General features: G+C 39.3%; 1 protein-coding gene and 1 pseudogene across 1 annotated transcript in view; both read left to right on the top strand.

Moving 5' to 3' along the window:
- The first annotated feature begins 4,171 nt into the window (after window positions 1-4,171).
- The window catches only part of LOC127420337 (zinc finger protein 208-like), a 44,190-nt gene continuing 23,676 nt past the window's right edge, over window positions 4,172-24,685 (top strand). Inside the window, 2 exon segments of the mRNA XM_051662557.1 lie at window positions 4,172-4,508; window positions 12,910-15,020. Of these exon segments, the coding sequence (XP_051518517.1) occupies window positions 13,121-15,020 (1,900 nt within the window). The 5' untranslated portion in view covers window positions 4,172-4,508; window positions 12,910-13,120.
- The window catches only part of LOC127420327 (zinc finger protein 501-like), a 51,437-nt pseudogene continuing 41,842 nt past the window's right edge, over window positions 15,091-24,685 (top strand).

Here is a 24,685-nt window from a genome sequence, read left to right as displayed (position 1 = left end):
AATATGAGGTAAAATAAATATGCAGCCTAATCATAAATAGAAGTAGGCCAATCACAAATGTTCTCATTTCAAGCTAAACAAGACTGCATCTTCACAAAAAAATAACAAAAGTGCCTGTTTCTGAAAAAAAGTGCTTTGATTTTTGAACAAATGAGAAAACACAGGTTTAATATTTATCTTTCCTACTCTCTCCCACTTCACTTCTCCATCTCTCTTCTTTAGTGAGAGAAATGGGCTTTTGCTTGCCCTGCCAGTAATTTGAACCTTGGCTGGAATGGAGTCAGTGCCATTCTCATGCACATATGTAGGTGCTCATTGGTGAGTCTAGAACAGTACGTATTTTTAATGATGTTCATAGTGGAGAAAGAAGACTCACAACTGTATGTGGAGCCAAACATGGTCAAGCTGTGTAGTGCTACTTTGGTTAGACCAGGGAAAACAGTCTCAGACACAGCCTGCAGCCAGAAAGTGTCATGATCAGTTAGTTGAAAGTGCTCTCTTAGTGCAACATTTGCTTGCAGATCAATCAGTTCCATCTGTAGGGATCCAGCATGTGCCCACTTGAAGGTCTGTGACACCTCCTTTGAAAATCCCCTGACATCTGTGATGAGGAATGGATACTCAGTGAGAAGAAGGAGCTGATGTCCAAGGCTGAAGCTGTCAAAGCGATTTCTGAGGTTTCCAATCAGCTTATCTATGAAGTCAACATGAGGAGAAACATCTGTGTGCACAGTCTCCTTGAAGATCTTCCTTGAACACTTTCAGTTTCCTCTGGAAGGAGCGGACAGCTCAAATCCAGATCAAATCACAAACTGAATTGTTCTTGCCCTGTAGTTTCACGTTGAGCTCATTAAAGTGTGATGTGATGTCTACCAAAAAACACAACAATATCCATTTTGCTCTCGTCTTGCCAAAAAAGTGAAAACTGTTGCCTTCTGACTCTTGAGCTGTACTAGGAAAGCTGTTATTTCCTTTCGAATGGACCAAAAGCATTCCAACACCCTGCCTTTACTGAGCTATCTTAAGTTGTTGTGCAGCAGTAGGTAATTTGCATTTGCCTCATTGTCTTTCAGGAATTCTCTCAGCAGGCGATGTTGATGAGATGAGGATGCCCTGAGGAATTTGATGAGTTTCATCACTGTATTCATCACTTCAGCATACTCTTCTGACAAATTGGCACACAGGACAGACTGATGAATGATGCAGTGGTAAGCTGTGAGATCAGGGTTGTCCTCTTTCAGCCATGCCACAGCTCTTCCTATCATGGCAGGGTCTGAGGTAATAGAGACCACTTGTTTTAGATCTATCCCCCTCTTTCTCAGCATCTCCTTTATGACCATGTATATGTCCTTTCCTCTTGTATGTGTCTCGAGTGGTGTTACACCTAACAGGTCTTCACAGAATTCCTTCTTCTCTGTGTGGTAAAATCTAACATATACCAGAAGCTGGGCATTACCACTTACATCAGTAGATTCATCAACAGCTAATGCCATGCATGGTGCACTCCGAAGAGCTTCATCAAGCTGTGTTAATACATCCTCTGTTAGTATTACTCTTTCTTGCTGTTGTTGTACGTGACATTGGGATTTGCTTAATCTTTTCACACAGCTTGTCTTTTTGTTTACCGTCAAGTAAAGTTTCAGCAACAGCATTCATGCACTCCATCACCACCCCCCGTCAGTAAATGGCTTTGGTGTTGACCCAAAATTCAAGCTATTTTTAGTGAACATTCGTTTGCACGTTGTTGGGCAGCGAATGCATGGGAGAGGAGAGAGAAAAAAACTTGCTCACCAGTTCCCAGACATGCCGTCGCCTGGTCCTCGATCACACTTCCACCCTCTGGCGGACGACAGCCGCTCCTCCCTGGCCGGCCGGAGCAAGTCCTCCGACCCCTGGCGGATGGAACGTCTCTCCGCGATTTGGTGGCTGGTAGGGAGACCCTCCGCAATTTGGCGGCTGGTAGGGAGCCCCTCCACCCCTGGCAGCGGCAGCTCCAGGCAGCCGGCAGCGAGCCCCTCTTCCCTTCGCGGAGTCCCCCGGTGGACGGCCGCGGCTGCTCCTTTGGGCAAACGGCAGTGGCGAGGACTCCACGACAGCGCATCCCTCCTCCTTCCCGGGTTTCGGCACCAATGTAACAAGGTTAAAAATGGGAAAGGTGGAGGCGGGAACAGGCTGAACAGTCAATTAAATTAATATTTAATTTAAACAAAAAGATACAAATACAAATACACATATGGCAGCTGCGTGTGGCTCTCTCTCTCTCGAACTGCCACATCCCGCTGCACTTATCCCTCTCCACGGCTGATTAGCCCGATTGGTGACTACACATGCCCAGCCCCGCCCTCCTCCTCATCACAAAAAATATTTAAATGTAGTAAAAGTTAATTTTATTTAAAAGAGATGTTTTTGAACATTTTCAACCTTTTAGAGAGACACTTGAGCGCACACCTTAAGTTTGGAGGTGCAAGGACAAAATATTTATATAATATATAATTGCACAAGTTTATTTTATTACCAGCGTTACAGCAACAAGCCTTTATTAAGGTACCTTTAGTGTGCAGTTATATATTTTTCTTGTGAACATTTTCAACCCATCATATCATCAGTAATTCATCAAACACTGATCAAATGATTGAGAAGAGCGTTATAGCTTGGCATAGATCCAGATGCGCTTTGTGGTCAAGCACACTTTTTAGGCATGTTTAAGAGATGATTTAGATGTCTAGATCCAGGCAGGGTGGCTGATCTACATAATTCCTTTACTGAATGGGCGCTAAACCAGCACAGAGAGCGTATTTACAGGGCACAGTTTATTCATAGTGAATCCCCAACCCTCACTTTCATTAATCTCTATGAACCTGAGAACTAATACATTTGAAACACCTTCTTACTAAATCCATCATTATTTCTGTAATTAAATTCTGTAATAGTTAATACATTTTGGTTCCTTGACAAGGTTAATTATTTTAATTTGAGAAGACAAACTCATGGACATATTTGCCAAAGTGTCAGCCCCCTTGGACGGGACAGCTCCTGTAACACTTAAGCTCTACTTTAATGAATGATCTACGTGCTGATTTGGGAAACAGCCATTACTCCATCTTAAAATAACGAGCCATGATAGTTAAGATGATCGTATACGCTTAAGTTGCAGTGTTATTGGGAAACTCAGATATGGTCTGCTTTTTGGTCACAAAACAATACAATAACTGAGGGGATGTTACCACATTCACTAAGAATGAATTGTGCCCTGTAAAATTCATAATTCAACGAAAGATGCAAAAAAACTTTTAAGTGTAGCACTGTTTATCCCCCCCCTCCTATCTACATAGCACAAAGGCACGTTTAAGCCGCAATGTCACAGAAAGACAGTTGAGAAAGACTGAAAGCTTGAGGGCAACATTACGCTGGTAAGTAGTAGAAATAAATTAATTTGTTGATTTTTATTTATTTTGACCTAACTCCTTGTTATTTATGACTTACACATTTATTTCAGCAAGCACAAAGAAGAAACGTTGACAAAACTTTTGTCCAGGTCTGCAATATTCACCACCAGGAGGTAATTTCAAACTTGAATCACTAAAATCTCTGTTGTGGACTGACTAATCCTGATACCAGTTTATGTTATAATTTATTTTTCTTTGCATCCATAAAACATGGGGAAAAAACAAAACAATTCTCCAGGAGCACATCACAACATTGAATTAAGCCAACTGCACTGATATAAAGAGATTAGTGAAGCTCTATTCAAGAGTGTGAATATGTCAAATATCCAAAGTCAAAGAGAGGAAGTGATGGAAACATTTCAGTTTCTCAACTTGTGAGTATTTGGTGTTTGTAGTTTTAATGTCATGTACAAACATATGATAATTATGTTTGCTTGTATTTTACTGAAGATGCCATTTTAATTTAACATGGGTTTTAGCAAAAGCCTTCACCTAACACACTTCTGAAGTTCTGGTTGTGAAGGAAATTATAATAGTTAGGTGTATTAAAATATTGTTATGATTTATGTATAATTAACTTTAAGCTAGAAACTGCAGTATAAGAGCAGCTCTATATTGTGCTCTATATATGTCCATCCTGTTTTTCAAGTCACCCATCCTGTTTTGAAGTAAAAAGATAATACCTCCCTTCCTGTTTTTAACAAAAAATCTGTTGTGGTCAGATCTCAGGGGAGGGGTGGTATTGTGAAATTACCTATTCTAAGAACTTGTTTACTTGAATAAGGAACTGTACGTTCCAGCTTACATAAGCACTTCCAATATAACCCTGACACAAGTGTAAGAGGGTTGGAAGACACTGAAGCTTCTTCCCCAGCCGTGAGAACGAATAAAGCTGAGAAAAGACTGCACTGTGTTCTGTGTGTTTGGAACACTGCTCACTCGTGTGAATTCCAGGTGGAGAATTTTCATGACATTGGCCATCAGCATCATCAGCGCCATGACAAGTGGAAGTCAAAGGGGACATTTGATTTCACAACAATGGCATAAACAATGTCATAATAGGTACATATTTTTCTATTATTTCTCATGATTTTGTATCGCATCAAGGTTTTTATGATACTAAATAATAGTTAATTTCTATGGTGTCAAGACTCCAGACCCCTCAGAGAGTTGGCATCAAACTGATGACATGTAGATAGCTAAAGTGAAGTGAAGTTTTGTTTAATTTGTTTTATCCAAAAGACCTCACTCATTTTGTCAGACCAGTGGCAACAAAATTATTCTATATCTGCCCCAGTGCTAAAAAAATATATATTTATTTTTACTTAGTTTTTTACTCATTTATTAATCTTACTTATGATTATAATGTTAACTTATAGTTAATGTTAAATTATTTAATGTTTATGATTTTTAAATAAATAATATTACTACTAATGAACTTTTAGCTTATTATTACAAACCTGTGGATTTATTTAGTCAATTCTCATAACTATTGCAATATGAATTGTGTTATTCCTCATCACAGATGTCAGGGGATTTTCAAAGGAGGTGACACAGACCTTCAGTTGTGTTAATAGACTAGTTTCCATCCACTTTTCACGCTATTTTGTTATTGACAAACTGAAAATGCGTAAAAAATATTTGGGAAATTTGCCGTCTTCTGCCTGTTTCCATTCAAATGGCCTTTTATCGATACAAATGGTGTGCGTGATGACGTCATGCTTAAAAAACACTTTGTCGCATAAGTTTTGGTTTATCACAAAAGCAATCTGCCCTTAAGCTGTTTCCAGACAGAAATGTGTGTATATCGCTTATTGTGTACCTTTCGCCTCCCTGATGTCCCTCATTTTTTTACTCCGACGTTTTGGTAAAATGGGGAGAGTATTGAGACAATTCATTCATTTTAATTTCACAAATAAATACAATCAGAAGACGGAATTGCAATCAAAAGGGAACAGTTGCCCTTCTGATAGGACTGTAATATTGGTCCTGCTGTTGCACCTATCGCAGGTATATGCCACTGGTTCTAACCTGAAAGCGAATCGTCATGGCTCTGTTCAAGCTGACAACCTGCACCAAGTAGTGGGGGAAACTTTCGGTCTATAAGGATCATCCATCGATGTGTAAATGCTGTGTGCACAGCTATTAAAAAAATTGATGTGGTATAATATCAGTTGAAGTCCTGTAACCACTCCACAGATTTAATATTAGCAAACTATAGTTTTGGAAAGCCGTTTAGGACATCTGCTTTGTGCATGACAACAATTTTTTACAGACAGATTGTTTCACTTTTAACTGACTATATCATAATTCCAGTGGGTCAGAAGTTTACATACACTAAGTTAATTTTGCCTTTAAGCAGCTTGGAAAATTCCAGAAAATGATGTCAAGCCTTTAGGCAATTAGCCAATTAGTTTCTGATAGCAGGTGTACTGAATTGGAGGTGAACCTGTGGATGTATTTTAAGGCCTACCTTCAAACTCGGTGCCTCTTTGCTTGACATCATGGGAAAGTCAAAAGAAATCAGCCAAGACCTCAGAAAAAAATTGTGGACCGCAACAAGTTTGGATCATTCTTGGGAGCAATTTCCAAACACCTGAAGGTACCAAGTTTATCTGTACAAACAATAGTACGCCAGTATAAACACCAAGGGACCATGCAGCTATCAAACTGCTCAGGAAGGAGACAGATTCTGTCTCCTAGAGATGAATGTAGTTTGGTGCGAAAAGTGCAAATTAATCCCAGAACAACAGTAAAGGAACTTGTGAAGATGCTGGAGGAAACAGGTAGACAAGTATCTATATCCACAGTAAAACGAGTCCTATATCGACATAACCTGAAAGGCTGCTCAGCAGGGAAGAACCACTGCTCCAAAACCACCATAAAAAGCCAGACTGCAGTTTGCAGGTGCACATGGGGACAAAGATCTTACTTTTTGGAGAAATGTCCTCTGGTCTAATAAAACAAAAATGTATCTGTTTGGCCATAATGACCATCGTTATGTTTGGAGGAAAAAGGTTGAGGCTTGCAAGCCGAAGAACACCATACCAACCGTGAAGCATGGTGGTGGCAGCATAATGTTGTGGGGGTGCTTTGCAGCTGGAGGGACTGGTGCACTTCACAAAATTGATGGCATCATGAGGAAGGAAAACTATGTGGATATATTGAAGCAAAATTTCAAGACATCAGCCAGGAAGTTAAAGCTCGGTCGCAAATGGGTCTTCCAAATGGACAAAGACCCCAAGCATACCTCCAAAGTTGTGGCAAAATGGCTTTCACAAAGCCCTGACCTCAGTCTGATAGAAAATGTGTGAGCAGAATTGAAAAAGCATGTGCGAGCAAGGAGGCCTACAAACCTGACTCAGTTACGCCAGTTGTCTGGAGAAATGGGCCAAAATTCCAGCAACTTATTGTGAGAGGCTTGTGGAAGGCTACCCAAAACGTTTGACCCAAGTAAATCAATTTAAAGGCAATGCTACCAAATACTAACAAAGTGTGTGTAAACTTCTGACCCACTGGGAATGTGATGAAAGAAATAAAAACTGAAATAAATAATTCTCTCTACAATTATTCTGACATTTCACATTCTTAAAATAAAGTAGTGATCCTAACTGACCTAAGACAGGGAATGTTTTCTATGATTAAATGTCAGGAACTGTGAAAAACTGAATTTAAATGTGTTTGGCTAAGGTGTATGTAAACTTCTGACTTCAACTATATATAAATATATATATAATAAAAATTAAGAGTGCAGCCTTCGAGGGTACAGGGATCCAGCCTTGCAGCCCCTGACTTTTCCGAAGTTGAGTAGCCCTGCCATAGACCATGACATTCTCTTAGATAGGCTTGAGAATTATGTTGGCACTTGTAGACAGGCATTAGCTTGGTTTAGGTTGTATTTATCTGACCACTACCACTTTGTCACAAGGAATTGTCAGATCAAGCTAAAATTAAGTATGGAGTTCCACAGGGATCAGTTTTAGGGCCTTTACATTTCTCCTTGTATGCTTTCATTGGGAGACATAATCAGGAACCATGGAATTAGTTTTCACTGTTTCGCCGAAAATACCCAACTATATATTTCCTCGAAACCTGACTGAATTATCCAAGTTAGCCAAGTGTATTGATTATAAAGATTGGATGGCTAAAAATGTCCTTCTACTCAATTCTGACAAAATCAAGGTATTAATTATTGGACCAAAAACCTCTAAAAATCAGATGCTAGAATATAATTTAATTCTCAATCAGTGTTATGTTATTTTGTCTTCTACTACAGTTAAGAATTTGGGTGTTATATCTGATAGCAGTTTGCCCTTTGAAAATCTCTTTTCCAATGTTTGTAGAACAGTATTCTTCCACCTCAGAAATATTTCTAAATTACAACACATGCTCTCTGTTTCTAATGCCGAAAAATGAATTCATATATTTATGACCTCAAGACTAGATTATTTTAATGCATTAATGGGAGGATGTCCTGCAGGTTCAATGAATAAGATTCAGTAGTTAAAAATGCAGCAGCTAGAGTGCTGACAAGAATCAAGAAATATGATTACATCAGCCCCATTTTATCGTCACTAATATATAGAATAGTCTTCCTGTCAGTGTTCGGGACTCAGACACACTCTGCCAGTTTAGTTCTAGATGAAAGACACATCTCTTCAGCCAAGCATACACCTAATTTATCCCTCAACTCTTAGTTACATTGCTGTGAAAAAGTATTTGCCTGATTTCTTCTCTTTTTGTGTATATATCATACTAAATTGTTTCAAAAATTCAAACAAAATCTAACATAAAACAAATGCAATCTGAATAAACACAAAATACAGTTTTAAAATGATAATATTATTTATTGAAGCAAAAAAAAAATAAATAAAATCATCCAATACCAACTGGGCCTGTGTGAAAAAGTATATAGTTACTAAATCCCCAAATCTATGAAACTACATTCATAATGGGGTTCAGCTGAACTAGACACACCCATGCTTGATTACTGCCAGCCCTGATCAATCAAATCAGCACCTAAATAGAGCTTTTTCAGCAGCATGAAGTTGGCTAAAAGTTCTCGCCCAGTAGCACACAATGCCAACGTCGAAAGAAATTCCAGAAATAATGAGGAAAGAGGTGATAGAAATACATCAGTCTGGGAAGGGATACAAAGCTATTTCAAAGGTGCTGGGACTCCAAAGAACCTCAGTGAGAGCCATTATCTCCAAATGGAGAAAGTTTAGCACAATCAAACACAGAATTCAACAAAAAGAACATCATGCCTTCAGTCAAGTATGGTGGTAGTGTGATGGTGTGGGGATGCTTTGCTGCTTTAGGGCCAGGGCGACTTGCAATAATTGAGGGAAACATGAATTCTGCTTTCTACCAGAAAATCCTAAAGGAGAATGTCCAGGCATCAGTCCGTGAGTTGAAGCTCAAGCGTAACTGGATTATGCTGCAAGACAATGATCCAAAGTATAGGAGTAAGTCCAACTCTGAAGTAGGAATTGGAATAGGAGCTGCTTTGTATGATGGGGCCTTATGGAAAAGGGGAAGAAATTTTGTACGTGACATCAGTTCTGCAGAAAGCAACGTTAGTGGAAGAAAATTGATCCCTGACATGGGGCTTTAAGCTATCAATTAGTAAATCATGTTGCATGTTCTTCTCAAAGAAATCTGTTCCTGAAAATAATACACTTTTTCTGTATGGTAGTCCACTAGAGAGATTGTCAGTTTATAAGCACCTGGGATTATGGTTTGATAAGTATTTGTCATGTGTATTCTGTTGATTCATGTCTTTTATTTTGAAAAGTTTAGTTCCTGTTCCCTTGTCATGTGATTTCTGTTTTCCCTCCATGTTCATGTGTCATGTTTTCATTGGTTTATTGTTTAATTATCTTGTTATCAGTTCTGTTTGTTCATTGGTTTATGTTCTCCCATGTCTTGTATTTAAGCCCTCATGTTTTCATTGTCTAGTTGTCAAGTATTGAATGTGAATGTGTATGTTTATAGTCAAGCCATGTTTGTAGTCAAGTCATAGTTCATGTTTATGTTTCACGTTTCACGTTTGTAGTTAGGGTTTATTGGTTATATTTAATAAACTGCACTTGGGTTCTTCATCTCATCATCGTCTTCGTCATTGCCATCATTGTCAGCAGTTCCAGCATACGTTACAGAATACTTGACCAACCATGAACCCAGCAGTTTTACTTCTGTGCCTACGTCAGGGGAATCGTCTCCTGGAGGACTATGTTGAGGACTTCTGCGGTCTAGCCAGCCAGGTGGACTTTAATGAGGTTGCCCTCAAAGACTGTTTTAGATTTGGTCTGAATGAGTCCATTTCTTTTTTGATGCCTGGCGGTCGCAGTTCCCTCAGCCTGGCTCAATATATTGACCTCGCCCTACGGTTCATCGGTTCCCCGTTCACTGTGGGGGAGGCGGATGCCGAGCCAGAGTGCCACGTCATGGCCGCCGCCGAGCCAGAGTGCCACGTCATGGCCGCCGCCGAGCCAGAGTGCCACGTCACAGCAACGCCTCAGCCTGCTCCATGCCACGTCACAGCAACGCCTCAGCCTGCTCCATGCCACGTCACAGCAACGCCTCAGCCTGCTCCATGCCATGTCACAGCCACACCTGAGCAGTTGGACCTGGAGATGGTTCCCACCCTTATACCCACCCTTAGTTCTCCTGAGCAGGCAAGGGGAACTTTCGGCCCTCCGACCCCACCTGGACCCTCCGAGCCCTGGACTTCGCCTTGGCCTGTCGGTCCCTCAACATTGCCTCAGCTCGGCGTTCCCTCGGCTCCACTACGGTCCTTCAGCCTGTCGGCTGTGCCGGGGTCCCTTGTCCCTCCGGCTCCTCCTTGGTCTGTCGGTCACCTGGCTCCGCTTTGGCTCTCCGATCCTCTGGCTGCGCCTCGTCCCTCCGATCTGTCAGCTTCACCGGGGACCTCCTTTCCTACGGCTCCACCTTGGTCCTCAGTCCCACCGGCTCCACCTCAGTCTTCCGATCCCTTAGCTCCGCCTTGCTCCTCTGAGCCTCCAGCACTGCCTTGGTCCTCCCTGCCTTCGGCTCCACCCTGGCCCTTCGAGTCTTCGGCTACTCTCCGGGCACCACCTTCCATGGCTCCGCCCCTCGAGCCTCTCATGGCTCCACCTTCCATGGCTCCGCCCCTCGAGCCTCTCATGGCTTCACCCCCCACGGACTTTGCCCTGGTCCCATGCCCCTCGCCCTCTTGCCACGCCCCACGCCTCAAGACACCCCCCCCCCCCCGCTCCCTACAGAACTTTGAATTTATATCATGTTTTACGTGTTTTGTTTATGTGTTGGGGTGTCGGGAGCCACTCCTTAGTGGGGGGGATGTGTCATGTGTATTCTGTTGATTCATGTCTTTTATTTTGAAAAGTTTAGTTCCTGTTCCCTTGTCATGTGATTTCTGTTTTCCCTCCATGTTCATGTGTCATGTTTTCATTGGTTTATTGTTTAATTATCTTGTTATCAGTTCTGTTTGTTCATTGGTTTATGTTCTCCCATGTCTTGTATTTAAGCCCTCATGTTTTCATTGTCTAGTTGTCAAGTATTGAATGTGTATGTTTATAGTCAAGCCATGTTTGTAGTCAAGTTTATGTTTCACATTTGTAGTTAGGGTTTATTGGTTATATTTAATAAACTGCACTTGGGTTCTTCATCTCATCATTGTCTTCATCATTGCCATCATTGTCAGCAGTTCCAGCATACGTTACAGAATGCATGAAAAACACATGTGAATATGATAGAGAACAAAGGTAAGAAAGTTATAAATTTGATGAGGGGCCATCTTAGCTTTATTTGTTTAAAAACAGTGAAGTTTCGTCCATCGTGGATGTCTGTTGAAGGCCTTGAGGATGGCCGAAACATCACTGTTTTTAAACAAATAAAGCTAAGGCATATTTCTGTAGAGCGAGTGTTGCACCTTTTTCCTAAAAAGCAAGTTTTACTTTAAGAAATGTTTTTCTAAATGATTTAGTGAGGGGTTTGTGTTTGGTAGTTTGGGGAACAGACACAGTCTCTATGTGATATCTAAGTGATGCAGTCTCTATGTGTTGTAGTTTATGTGACCTCAAGGCAGCTAGGAGATGTTCGGATTAGCCAGCTTGTCTGCTTCCTGACCTGGGCCCCAGTTATTCAAATACTATAATTATTATATGAGACACATTTCTAGAGAGGGGAGCAGCACCTTACCTGGAGGGATGGAGTCCATCTCTCTTTAGCAGGTCAGGTCTACCCCAAAAACTCTTCAAATTGTCTATAATTGTTACATGCCCTATGTTACACTAATCTACTATAAACTGCACCACCACGATGAGCAGGGATTGGGCCAGAGCATATTACAGTGTCTGACATCATTTTTTCAAGTTCATACACCTCTTTAACATTATCTCTTGTGATCTCCGACTGGCAAAGTTGGACGTCGTTAGTACCGACATGGATAACAATTTTAGAAAATCTACGTTTAGCATTAGCCAGCACTTGTAAATGTAATCTTATTTCAGATGCCCGAGCCCCCAAAGTGTATTTAACAGTAGTGGCTGGAGTCTCCACGTTCCTTATAATAGAATCACCTATTAGCAGGGCACTTTCAACATGATTCTCAGTGGAAGAATCGATTGGAAACCCTAACAGGAATGGGAGAGTGGTGTTGCTGACAGGCATCATAATCACCGATTTTGTCAGTCAGAGAAATGTTTTTTTAGATAAGTCATAACGTTCATGGTATATTTTTTGAAGGGACTCGACTGGTCTTGGGGTAAAGTCCAATTCCGTGTCCAAATGCTCCCAAGTCCATGACAAAACTAAGACCAAAAAAATATGGTCTCGTCTCGAGTACAACAACACTGATGAATACCTCGAGCTGTCGAGAACTGCGTGTGCAGAACACACTGTGGTGCCTGGCTAAAGTATAAACAAGGCTAAAAGCGTATCAAGCTCGCGTTCTAAAATGTTAAATTCAGGGGAAACCCTGATAGGGCAAAATTTGGTCGCACATTTGTGTGCTTGACTTGAATCGATCTTGGGATTTAAGAACTGATATCGGGATTGTTCAAATAAAGATTGCAAAGCATCGGAAAATATATTTTTACCGACCTCTAACATTAACTTCTTTACATTTTGAATACTTGATACTGTTGTTAAAATCTTGTTTTCTTAATTTGTATATTTGTTATGTTGTGTTTATTGGTACAGACTACTGAAATTTTGGTATCATGAGAACAATGTAGATCATACTTATATTATAATACTTACTATAATAACATTATGAAAGTAGATCTCTTGCCATAGAAGTTTGAGCACACTTGGGATAAGTATATATATCTTGCACTCCAAAAACCCAAAATATATACTGAACATTTGTGTTCTGCCATTAAATTGGGGTTCAATTTGATGTTTCACATTTGTCCCTCTTGAATAGATTTTTGACAATTTAATGTGTTCATTGTAGAGCTGATGGAAGTGAAAGAGGAACATCAAGAACTGAATGAAGTGGAGGAGAAATGTCAGTATCAGAAACATCATGATTTCACAACTGGAAAAAAATTGTTTAGTGGCTCAAAGTCTATGAATTTCTCACCAAAAAAGCCTCAAAGAAGAGCAGCCAAGAAATCTCTAAGTGTGGAAAAAGTTTCACTTTTAAAAGCAATCTTAATAGACTAATGAGAGCTCACACTGGAGAGAGGCCTTACACATGTGATCCATGTGGAAAAGGTTTTATAAAAAAAAAACACCTTAATATACACATGAGAGCTCACACGGGAGAGAAGCCTTACACGTGCCATCAGTGTGGGAAAAGTTTCATTATAAAAGGAACCCTTAATGTACACATGAGAATTCACACTGGAGAGAAGCCTTACACATGCCATCAGTGTGGAAGAAGTTTTGCATATGCAGCTAGTCTCAAGAATCATCTCCGCTGTCACTCTGGAGAAAGACCATTTGAATGTGATCAGTGTGGTAAAACATTTGTTTTGAATTCAAGCTTAAAACTACATCTGAAAACTCACACAAATGAGAAGCCATACAAGTGTTCTTTTTGTGGAAAAAGTTTTGTAAACCCGTCCTATTTTAAAGAACACCAGAAAATACATACCGGTGTGGGTGCTCATATGTGTTTTGAATGTGGAAAGACCTTTATTACAGCTGGCAACTTGAAACAGCACCAAAGAATTCATACTGGAGAAAAACCTTACAAGTGCTCCCACTGTGGAAAGAGTTTCACTCAGTCACAACACCTGAAAAAACATGAGAGAATCCATACTGGAGAAAAACCTTACAAGTGCTCACACTGTGAAAAGTGTTTCACTCACACATACAACCTGAAAAAACACAACAGAATCCATACTGGAGAGAAACCTTACAAGTGCTTACACTGTGGAAAGAGTTTCACTCGGTCAGAAAACCTGAAAATGCACGAGAGGATCCATACTGGAGAGAAACCTTACAAGTGCTCACACTGTGGAAAGACTTTCACTCAGTCACAAAACCTGAAAATGCACTTGAGAATCCATACAGGAGAGAAACCTTACAAGTGCTCACACTGTGGAAAGACTTTCATTCAGTCAGAAAACCTGAAAAAACACAAGATAATACATACTAGAGAGAAACCTTACAAGTGCTCACACTGTGGAAAGACTTTCACTCTGGCACAAAACCTGAAAATACATGAGAGAATCCATACTGGAGAAAAACCTTACAAGTGCTCACACTGTGAAAAGAGTTTCACTCAGTCAGAACACCTGAAAACACACGAGAGAATCCATACTGGAGAAAAACCTTACAAGTGCTCACACTGTGAAACGAGTTTCACTCAGTCAGAACACCTGAAAACACATGAGAGAATCCATGCTGGAGAGAAACCTTACAAGTGCTCACACTGTGAAAAGAGTTTCATCCGGTTAGAACACCTGAAAACACACGAGAAAATCCATACTGGAGAAAAACCATATAAGTGCTCACACTGTGGAAAGAGTTTCACTCAGTCAGAAAACCTGAAAATGCATGAGAGAATCCATACTGGAGAGAAACCTTACAAGTGTTCACACTGTGGAAAGAGTTTCACCCGGTCAGAACACCTGAAAATACATGAGAGAATCCATACTGGAGAGAAACCATACAAGTGTTCACACTGTGAAAAGAGTTTCATCCGGTCAGAACACCTGAAAACACACGAGAAAATCCATACAGGAGAAAAACCATATAAGTGCTCACACTGTGGAAAGAGTTTCACTCAGTCAGAAAACCTGAAAAAACACAACAGAATCCATACTGGAGAGAAACCTTACAAGTGCTCTCACTGTGGAAAGAGTTTCACTCGGTCAGAAAACCTGAAAATGCACGAGAGAATCCATACTGGAGAGAAACCTTACAAGTGTTCACACTGTGGAAAGACATTCACTCAGTCACAAAACCTGAAAATGCATGAGAGAATTCATACAGGAGAGAAACCTTACAAGTGCTCACACTGTGGAAAGACTTTCACTCAATCAGAACATCTGAAAATACATGAGAGAATCCATACTGGAGAGAAACCTTACAAGTGCTCACACTGTGGAAAAAGTTTCACTCACACACAAGACCTGAAAAAACACAACAGATTCCATACTGGAGAGACACCATAGCACTGCTCTTCATGTGGGAGGAGTTTAAAACATTCAAGTCATCTACAGAGACATGTAAAAAGAATTGCCCAAGTTATCATAGTAAGCAAAATTCATCTGCAGGTCCAACAACATCAAGTTAATAGTTTGAAGAAAATACTTCAGAAAAACACAAAGGCTGATTTTCTCCCAAGAGAGCAGCATCGTCTAAGAAAGTAACATAAGACATTTAAAGTCTTTGTGTTAATACAGAATTTTTCTTAATGCTTTTCTGTTACATGTGGGCTAAATTTTCATTTTAATGGAAACAAAGGATGTTACAGTCAATCGGCCACTTAACAGTATTGGCCCTCTAATCACTTCCTATGACTCGATCAGTAGTCTCATAATTTGGCCAATCACAAAGGCAGCAAAAGACCCAAGACTCCTTTAAGACATCAGTATCACTGTCATGTAATCACAGGTGTGTGGATCATTGGCCAAATGTTGTAACACAAAAAACTTGATTCTCCAGTAAAGAATGATTCAGTGTGAGAGGAATGGCAAATATGAAAAGCTTGTGTGAATCCTGTTTCACACGGGACACTTTCCCCTGCCATCCTACATTTCTGAAATCCACCACCAGATGTTGAGGTCTCCTTATTGCAACTCAAAAAAAAAAAAAAGTTTGTCACTTGGAGCAAAGCCAAGAAATGTGACTGATTCAAAGTGGGCCACACCCTCTGAATGTATGAAGAGATGTAATGAACAAGACACCATGCACCATGCAATGATCCCTAAATAAAAACATGATCCGGAGGCTGCTAAACAGAAAAACAAAGAAAGCACGCAAAAAAAGTGACTCACGATGCAGGTATAAGAGTGGTCATCTGTATAGAGTGATTATAATATCATTTAACTGTGTGGACGTTAGGTGTTTTGGTCACTAAATGATGTAACCCTACTGTTCCCTTTTGGGCATAGATACAGTGTAATGATAACACAGGTTACAAGATGAGGTGTATTCAAACATCTTTATTGAATTGCTCACGATCAAACAGAATTAACAGTAGCACCTGTTCAGTTCACAATAGGGGCATCACTAGACCCCTTTTACTATCATGAGCCCTAGTAAAATGTAATGATAGAGATTACCATATGCAGATATGAAGAAAATGCATTCCTGTTAATTTTAGGTGATAATTTACATGATTTAAAACATGTAGGTTGATTGTGATGCCAGCTGAAGTGAACGTTTCCTAAGTAGTGATCTATCCATTCACCGCTCGTGCTCTTCTGTTGTTGTTCCCCTGGAATGAAACCTAATTTGCAGAGATGTTATTACTAGCTGACTCAAGTGAAGATGAAGACTGAAAGGTAAACAGTGTGTTAATGAGTAACTATTTGTGTTTCACTGAATGAGTTTTTCATGGATATTCTGTTTTGCATTTTCCTCTGCACAGATTTGTTTGATAACATAAGCCTGTTAACTGACCTGAATAACTATAAAAGAACGCCTGCTAATGTCTTGCTTCTATCATAATGTGATTTATTCATAAATGAAAGCTATTTGTAGTGATTTAGAAATTTAAGGAGCTACTGGCTAGGTTGATTTCTCACTGAAACGTTAGATTTTAATGGGATTTCTGATGAAAATCTTAGTTGCCGCCTGCCATGGCTAAACTCATCACCACAATGTCCTTCCAAAGGCCTCTGTATACTATCCCAAGTCAAAAGAACCCACCCTCATGTCTTTACAATGTTCTTGTGCTGCGATATGGTGTTTCTGTATGGTTGCTGAGGTGCTCTCAATAGTTGCTATGCAGCTGCCAGGGTCATATTGAAAAGCTACTTGCTAGCCCGAGTTAAAAGAGCCCAACCCCATGTCTCTATTAGCCATTTTCATCTATATGGTTCGGGTGTGGGTTCCTGGGCCGGTGCGAATTCTCGAACTGTTTTGCGCATTTCCACTGCAAAAAAAAAAAGGCTGTTCTGGGGCCGAAAACCTGGTTCCACACCAGCCCCAAAAGCTTGCTGGTCTCTATGCAGGAAACTATTACATTAGGGGATCGAGGGCGGTATAATGTTTCGTCATCATGTTAAATGTTTCCCGAACAACATCAGTAGCTACCATCTGCAGCAAGGAATACATCTTTGCTCTATAACAACAATAAAATACCCTAAAAATTATCAGACATCAAAAACATTCAGATAACACAATGAAGCGAATGCTCTACTTGTGATATGGTATTTACAGAGATCCAAGATAAACTAGAGAGATTGCAAAGGAAAAAAATACTCTACGAGAATAAAGATATAGCACGAAATGATGCACGCCGCCCTCAATCATACAATTCACCAAAACACTTAAGGGAGTACAGGGACCATAAGAAGGACATGAGCAAAATCAACAGTGGATGGAGCAATGATGTTTTGGACTCGGACACCGACCAGCCTGCTTACTAACATTGGCATTGAATTCAGCCAGTAATGCTCATGATAAACAGTGAATCGCAGGCGTCCTCTGCAGCTGATCTCAGTTGTTGTAGTTGTTATATTTGCCACCTTTGTTAGCTTTTCTTACACTGTTGTCATCTTATTTTGTGCGTTGTTTTGTTCTGTAAGGGGATTTTTGACCAGCTACTCACTAAGTTTGGAAGATCTTTTAAGTGATACGGTGGGATTCTCAATCAATAATATTGCTATAGCAAAAATCCAATCTGCTACACCAATTTTAATTATGATTCTACTGTAACAGTTTACAGAACTTACAGAAGTTAAGCCATAGTTCATACAATATCATGTAATTACATTACCTGTCGTTTTAGCGTAGATGTTGTTTCTGGCAATCTTGTTGAGCAATGTAATAACGATGGATTGCATTAATCCATATGTTTAAATATGACCTCAAAAACTAGAGTAAAAGCTGTATAGAAACACACTGTGATGCGCCATGTTTTTTTTATGTTTGAGGTAGTCACCTAAAACTACCACATAGCCTCTTAACATGTGGCGTTACCGTTTGAATTTCGAGTCAGTGGAAAAGCGTGGCCGATTTACGATCGAATCCAGATTGCCGTGAACCGAAATCGTAATTTCGGTGGAAAAGGGCTGTATCTTAATTCTGGTGCTGAGAAATAGGTGTTGCTACACGGTTGCTAGTGTGCTCTTCAAGATTGCTAGGGTGTAGGCTGATTCTTAATGTCTGCTTGTGAGTCAGAAGAGCAATCTAATTATTGTTTACATAGTTTCTGCTAAAATACCATAATTACTGCAGTTATTATTACTAGTCCTTAACTTTTACATTCATATGGTAAGACTTTCAAACTATGTAAGAAGCTTACAGAATCTTTGTCTTCTGAATAATACCTCGTTACCACAGTGTTATTGTAGAGACACCTGTAAATAAAAACCTTTTTTTCTTTTTTTTTTTTTTTTGGCATTAACTATACAGCAGTTGCCTTGGTACATGTATGTAGGGGCAACAAAATATGATGCTTTGAGAAAAAATTATTAAGTGATCTCTTATTCCAGATTTTATCGAGTTAAAATGTATTTTTTATGTATATATCTACAATTTGAGAATGTGTTTGTATTCATGTTCAAGTGTTTTTAAGTCTTTGAAAAAAGATTTGTCATAAAAGTGTATAAATAAATGGATATAGCAAATACAGTATATTGTACGGTGTTGTATTAGTTTGGGTCATTTGGAATATTTTTTATCAAGTTAAATGTAAATTAATCAAGTATAATCAATGTAAATATAGCCATTTTTGTCTACAATTATTTCTAATGGTTAAGCATGGATTTTACTGTGTGTGTGTGTGTGTGTGTGTGTGTGTGTGTGTAGAAGCCTGTGTAAAGGAGGCCCCTCAAAATGGAATATGTGATCACATATGGTACTCATATAAGGTAATCTTGAGTCTCATGTTTTGACACTAGAGGAAATATAGGATAAGGCCCCGTAGAGAGATGGAAAGGGGCCTCTCAAATAGTTTCATGTTCTCTAAACAGACTGAAGACACAGAACAAAATGTATGGGGTGTATTGGTCACACCCTAGGTGAATATGTGTATATTTGAATACAGAAAGTCAGTTGTGCTGGGAGCAACTCGGCTTTGCTATCTCTGATAATAAAATCTATCTTCTGGCATCAAAACCCCAAGACTTCAAGAGTGATGTTTCACAGAGGTGACAGAAGCCACAGCAGTCACAGGTAAACTCAACATTTCTTATTTCTGTCCTATAAGAAAGCTTAAGAACCCCTGCCTTAAATACATCTTTAGCAACTTTATACTGGCATCTATGAGATCTTCAAATTGAAAATGTGAAAGCATTTTAATCATATTTATATAAATAATAAGTTACATTTAGAATTTTGTTCAACTTTGAATATTTCTATATCAACTTGTCTTGTCTGGTGTGTGTATAAATATTGTCTGATGTCACTATTAAAGCCCATCATTCATAATCTGAGGATCTGTCTGCTGTTTAATTTGCATTTACTAACAAAGATTTTGGTATTTAGAGAAATTATGTCTCTACTGTGGGTGTGTCTTCAATGTAAATGACTCCCTCCTGAATCTATTCCTATTGTTTACCATTGGATAATGTTTATTCTGTTTATTCTGGTCTGGATAATCTCATGTGTTCATTAACATGGTGTTTAGGTTTCGGGTGATCCGATCACATGTGGTCAGCCCTAAATACAGATCTAAACAGGGTCTAGACCAACAGAATCCAGTCCAGTTTGTGTGTGTGTGTGTGTGTGTGTATAGATAGTAAATGTAGTGAAAGTCACCAAACCTCATTCCACTGAGATGAAGGGAACCATGTTTTTTTTTAAATAAGCAAAGTTCAAAGGGGTCAGAAAAAGACCCCAACAGAAGATTAGGGTAAAGTAGAATAGATCACACATGTTGTAAGCAAAGGAAACAGTAGGTGGTGGTATGTGCCTGAGTCTCTAAAGAAGAAGAAGAAGAAGAAGAAGAAGAGGAACTCAAAAGTGGAGCATTGTGAATTGAAGTGTTTTTCTACTTTATTGTGTTGTGGGAAATCAAACTAAGGTAAATTTCATGAACGTTTCTAAAGTGTTTGTTATAATATTGTGACTGTACATGAATACACACATTACTGAGTTGAGATTGTGATTTTAGTGAAAATGTTTGTTTTTACTTCTTAACAGATATTAACATATAATCTTTTCATTAGACTCTAAACACATGTTATTCATCAGTGCCAGCTTCTGCCAGCCAGTGAGAGATTAAACCCCTATCATTCACTGCACAGAGCGAACAACACAAAGCTGAACTCTTTGTGCTTGTGCGACACATTTAAAGTGTAGAGATGCGCTTGATGCCAAGTTGGCACTCAGTGGGTCACGCGAATTGTTTGTCCACTATCTTGCTATTGCCTTCGTGCCAACCTCTCTGCGTGGCAAAGGTGGCATGTGTGCCTTTGGTTGTCGGCCCCTGGGCAAGCCTTTTACACTACTCCTCAACGTACATATAGTCCGTTCCCTAACCCATATAATTATATGATTAAATGTATAATTATATAATGATCTTTTGGGGTTTGAGAAATGTCAGTGCATTATAATCATGATGTATTTGTGTTCAGATGTTCATCATGAGAGAGCAGGTGGATGTGATCTGTGCTGGAGAACAGCAGATGCTGCAGACACCAGTGAAGATGAAGATGTGTTCAGTGAAGCTGCTGGACTGCAGGAATCTGATGAAGATGAGAGGAGAAACCACAGCAGAAGAACAACAACAGAGTGATGATTTTATTCATTCAGGTATGTTTCATCCTTTTAATGTTGTTTTACATTCACACATTACCTACATATTAAACTAATATTTGAATAATTACACACAAGTTACTATACAAATCTAGAAGACCACATGACACTGGGTTTTTGTAGATAGAAAGGTAGATGAAAGCATTTCAATGCACAAAAGCTGTTGTCAACAGAAGTGCACATAGATGCAGTGTCTTGTGTTATTTGGCTGGTGAAGGCTTTAGTTGACAGTAATTTATTGTCTATGTATTCCATTTTAAGAGAGTTTAGTCCATCCTATGACAGAGATGATGCAGGCAGATGTCAGTGGAGTGCCTCGTAGTCTGACAGGTCAAAACATAAAACAAATGCAATTTGAGTAAATACATAATACAGTTTTTAAATGATAATGTTATTTATTGAAGCAAAAAAGTTATCCAGACCTATGTGAAAAACGAACTGCCCCCTTAAACCTAATAGCTGATTGTGCCACTTTTAGCAGCAACAACTGCAACCAAACACTTCCTATAACTGGAGATCAGTCTTTCACAATGCTGTATTTTGGCCCACTCTTCTTTGCTGAACTGCTTTAGTTCAGCCACATTTGAGGGTTTTTGAGCATGAACTGCCCATTTAAGGTCCTGCCACAGCATCTCAAAACTTTTTCCTTCTTTTGAGCCATTCAGAGGTGGACTTACTTTGGATCATTATCTTGCTGCATAATCCAGTTGCGTTTGAGCTTCAATTTACGGACTGATGAACGGACGTTCTCCTTTAGGATTTTCTGGTAGAGAACAGAATTCATGTTTCCCTCAATTATTGCAAGTCGCCCTGGCCCTAAAGCAGCAAACCATCCCCACACCATCACACTACCACCACCATGCTTGACCGAAGGTATGATGTTCTTTTTGTGGAAGTCTGTGTTTGATTGCGCTAAATTTTCTCCATTTGGAGATAATTGCTTTCTTTGTGGGTCTTTGGAGTCCCAGAGCCTTTGAAATAGCTTTGTAACCCTTCATAGACTTATTTCAATCACCTTTTTATTAATAATTTCTGGAATTTCTTTCAACCGTAGCATAGTGTTCTACTGGGTGAGACCTTTTAGCCAACTTCATGCTGCTGAAAAAGTTCTATTTAGGTGTTGATTTGATTGATCAGGGCTGGCAGTAATCAGGCCTGGGTGTGTCTAGTGCAGCTGAACCCCATTATAAATGCAGTTTCATAGATTTGGGGGTTTAGTAATTATGGGGGCAAATACTTTTTCACACAGGCCCAGTTAGTATTGGATAACTTTTTTGCTTCAGTAAATAATATTATCATTTAAAACTGTATTTTGTGTTAACTCATATTGCCTTTGTTTTATGTTAGATTTTTCTTCAAACAGTTTAGTTTGAGATATACACAAAAACAGAAGAAATCAGGATGGGGCAAATACTTTTTCAAAGCACTGTAACTATGAGTTGAGGGATATATTAGGTGTATGCCTGGCTGAAGAGATGAGTCTTTAGTCAGGAACTAAACAGGGAGAGTGTGTTTGAGTCCCGAACAATGATAGGAAGACTATTCTATTAATTTCTTACGGCTTTTATTTTGAAAGTCCGGTGCTGAGTGCTCCAGAAAGTCTGTGTTTGAGTGTTTGTAGGATAATTCACAGTAGTGTAATACACTTCTCATTCAACATCTGATAAAATACTTGTTGGGTGCTGTTCTCAATGCATGTTATAGGCGGACCGAACTATTGTTCATCTACATCTGAGATGGAATTTGTGTGGAGCGACCACATATTGTGCTGAGCAGCGCATCACGAGCCTCTGCGCATGTCGGCAGAGCTGCGCTCGTTCAGTAAAGCGAGGTGCCAGATACAACTTAGCTGTGCATGTTGACTGTATATTTACTATTAAATTTACTATTTGCAATTCGCAAAGCTTTTGGATGACTGTAAGAACCTGAATAAAACAAGTTATATGGACTACTTTAAAGGTGATTTGAAAGTGAATTATGTCATTCTTTGAGCTTGACAATAGCGTCAATGACCAACATGCGGTATCTGATTTGGATCGGGCTCGTCGGACTGATACCCAATCCGGGCAAAAACATCAGTATCGGACCAAATACCGATATAGGTATCGGATCGGTGCCATCCCTATATTGTATAATTTAGGAGCAAAATAAGAAAAGGATCAACCATTCTTTTGTGGATTATGATATTCAAGGTATTATTAACAGGACAGAATTTTGTGTTGGATTATAGTGTGATAGTAGGTCACTTAAGTACTGAGGAGCTAGACCATTCAAAGCTTTGTAAGTAATTAAAAGAATTTTAAAATGTGTTCAAAACTTAACTGGCAGCCAGTGTAGTGACGATAAAATGGGGCTGATGTGATCATATTTCTTGGTTCTTGTCAGTACTCTAGCTGCTGCATTTTTAACTGAATCTTATTAATTGAACCTGCAGGACATCCTCCCATTAATGCATCAAATAATCTAGTCTTGAGGTCATACATTAATTAATTTTTCAGCATCAGAAACAGAGAGTATTTGTCATAATTTAGAAATATTTCTGAGGTGGAAGAATGCTGTTCTACAAACACTGGAAAAGAGATTTTCAAAGGGCAAATTACTATCAGATATAACACCTAAGTTCTTAACTGTAGTAGAAGACAACGTAACAGTACATTGATCAAGAATTAAATGATATTTTCAGAGGTTTTTGGTCCAATAATTAATACCTCTGTTTTGTCAGAATTGAATAGAAGGACATTTTTAGCCATCCAGTGTTTATTATTGATACACTCAGCTAACTTGCAAAATTTAGCCAGGTTTCAAGGAAATATTAAGTTGGGTATTGTCGGCGTGAAAGTGAAAAGTAATTCCAAAGTTTCTGATAATGTCTCCAAGGGAAAGCATATAAGGAGAAAAACTGGCCCTAAAACTGATCCCTGTGGTACTCCAAAAACTGTTTTTTCGTGTGCTGTTGTCATGACGAAAGTACATATCTCTGATGAGCTATTCAACAGATTGGACAGATTTGCACCATGTTGAGTAACTCTAGTAAGATTGCGAGCATGCATGTTTGATTGACAGACCACGTGTAAGCGCACATGTTCTGTGTATGAACGTGCACGTTGAACGACTGCCACTCTCATAACATCAGACATGCTCAAATATTATTTGTTGTTGTTGTTGTTTTTTTTGTTGTTTTTTTTGTAAAATCTTCTTGCAGTTGAATTCCCTCTCTAACATGATTCAGCGATGTAGAGAACTATTGTAAATCCTCATGAAGATGAACACCTCACAATTTATACAGATTTGATAGGCTGCTTATAAATATATTTCTGATGATAATACCATCACGCGGGCCACAAGAGATCACTCGAGGGCCGCGTGTTGAGTAGCTCAGATTAACAATTTTTTATTAATTCACATAGTAAAACAACATTTATACAAAGAATCAATATTAACCCCCACTATTACCCTTCCCTCTCCCAATTACCAATCCCACCCCCACCCTGGCCCCAACAACATCCCAGTGGTTGTAAATGATATAGACAAACACACACACAAAAAATTATAAAAATAAAATAAAAAAGAAATAAAAAATATAATAATAATAATCACAAATCCATAAATGACATATACCTACCCCATTTCTCCACGAACAAGCTGTACTTCCCCATTCTTCTAAATGACCCCTCTTCAAAGGCCATCACCCTTCCCATTTCCGATCACCATTCCTGAAAAGAGGGAGCTCCAGCCGACCTCCAGTCCCTTAAATTTATCTGCACATCAAACTCTGCACCTTCAACCAAACCTCCTGGATCTCAACACACCCTGAAAAGACATGGGTTATGTCTTCATCCTCTGAT

The sequence above is a fragment of the Myxocyprinus asiaticus genome, chromosome 29 (genome assembly GCF_019703515.2).
Source record: "Myxocyprinus asiaticus isolate MX2 ecotype Aquarium Trade chromosome 29, UBuf_Myxa_2, whole genome shotgun sequence".
Taxonomy (NCBI): Eukaryota; Metazoa; Chordata; class Actinopteri; order Cypriniformes; family Catostomidae; genus Myxocyprinus; species Myxocyprinus asiaticus.
This window is presented reverse-complemented; position numbering and strand designations above follow the sequence as displayed.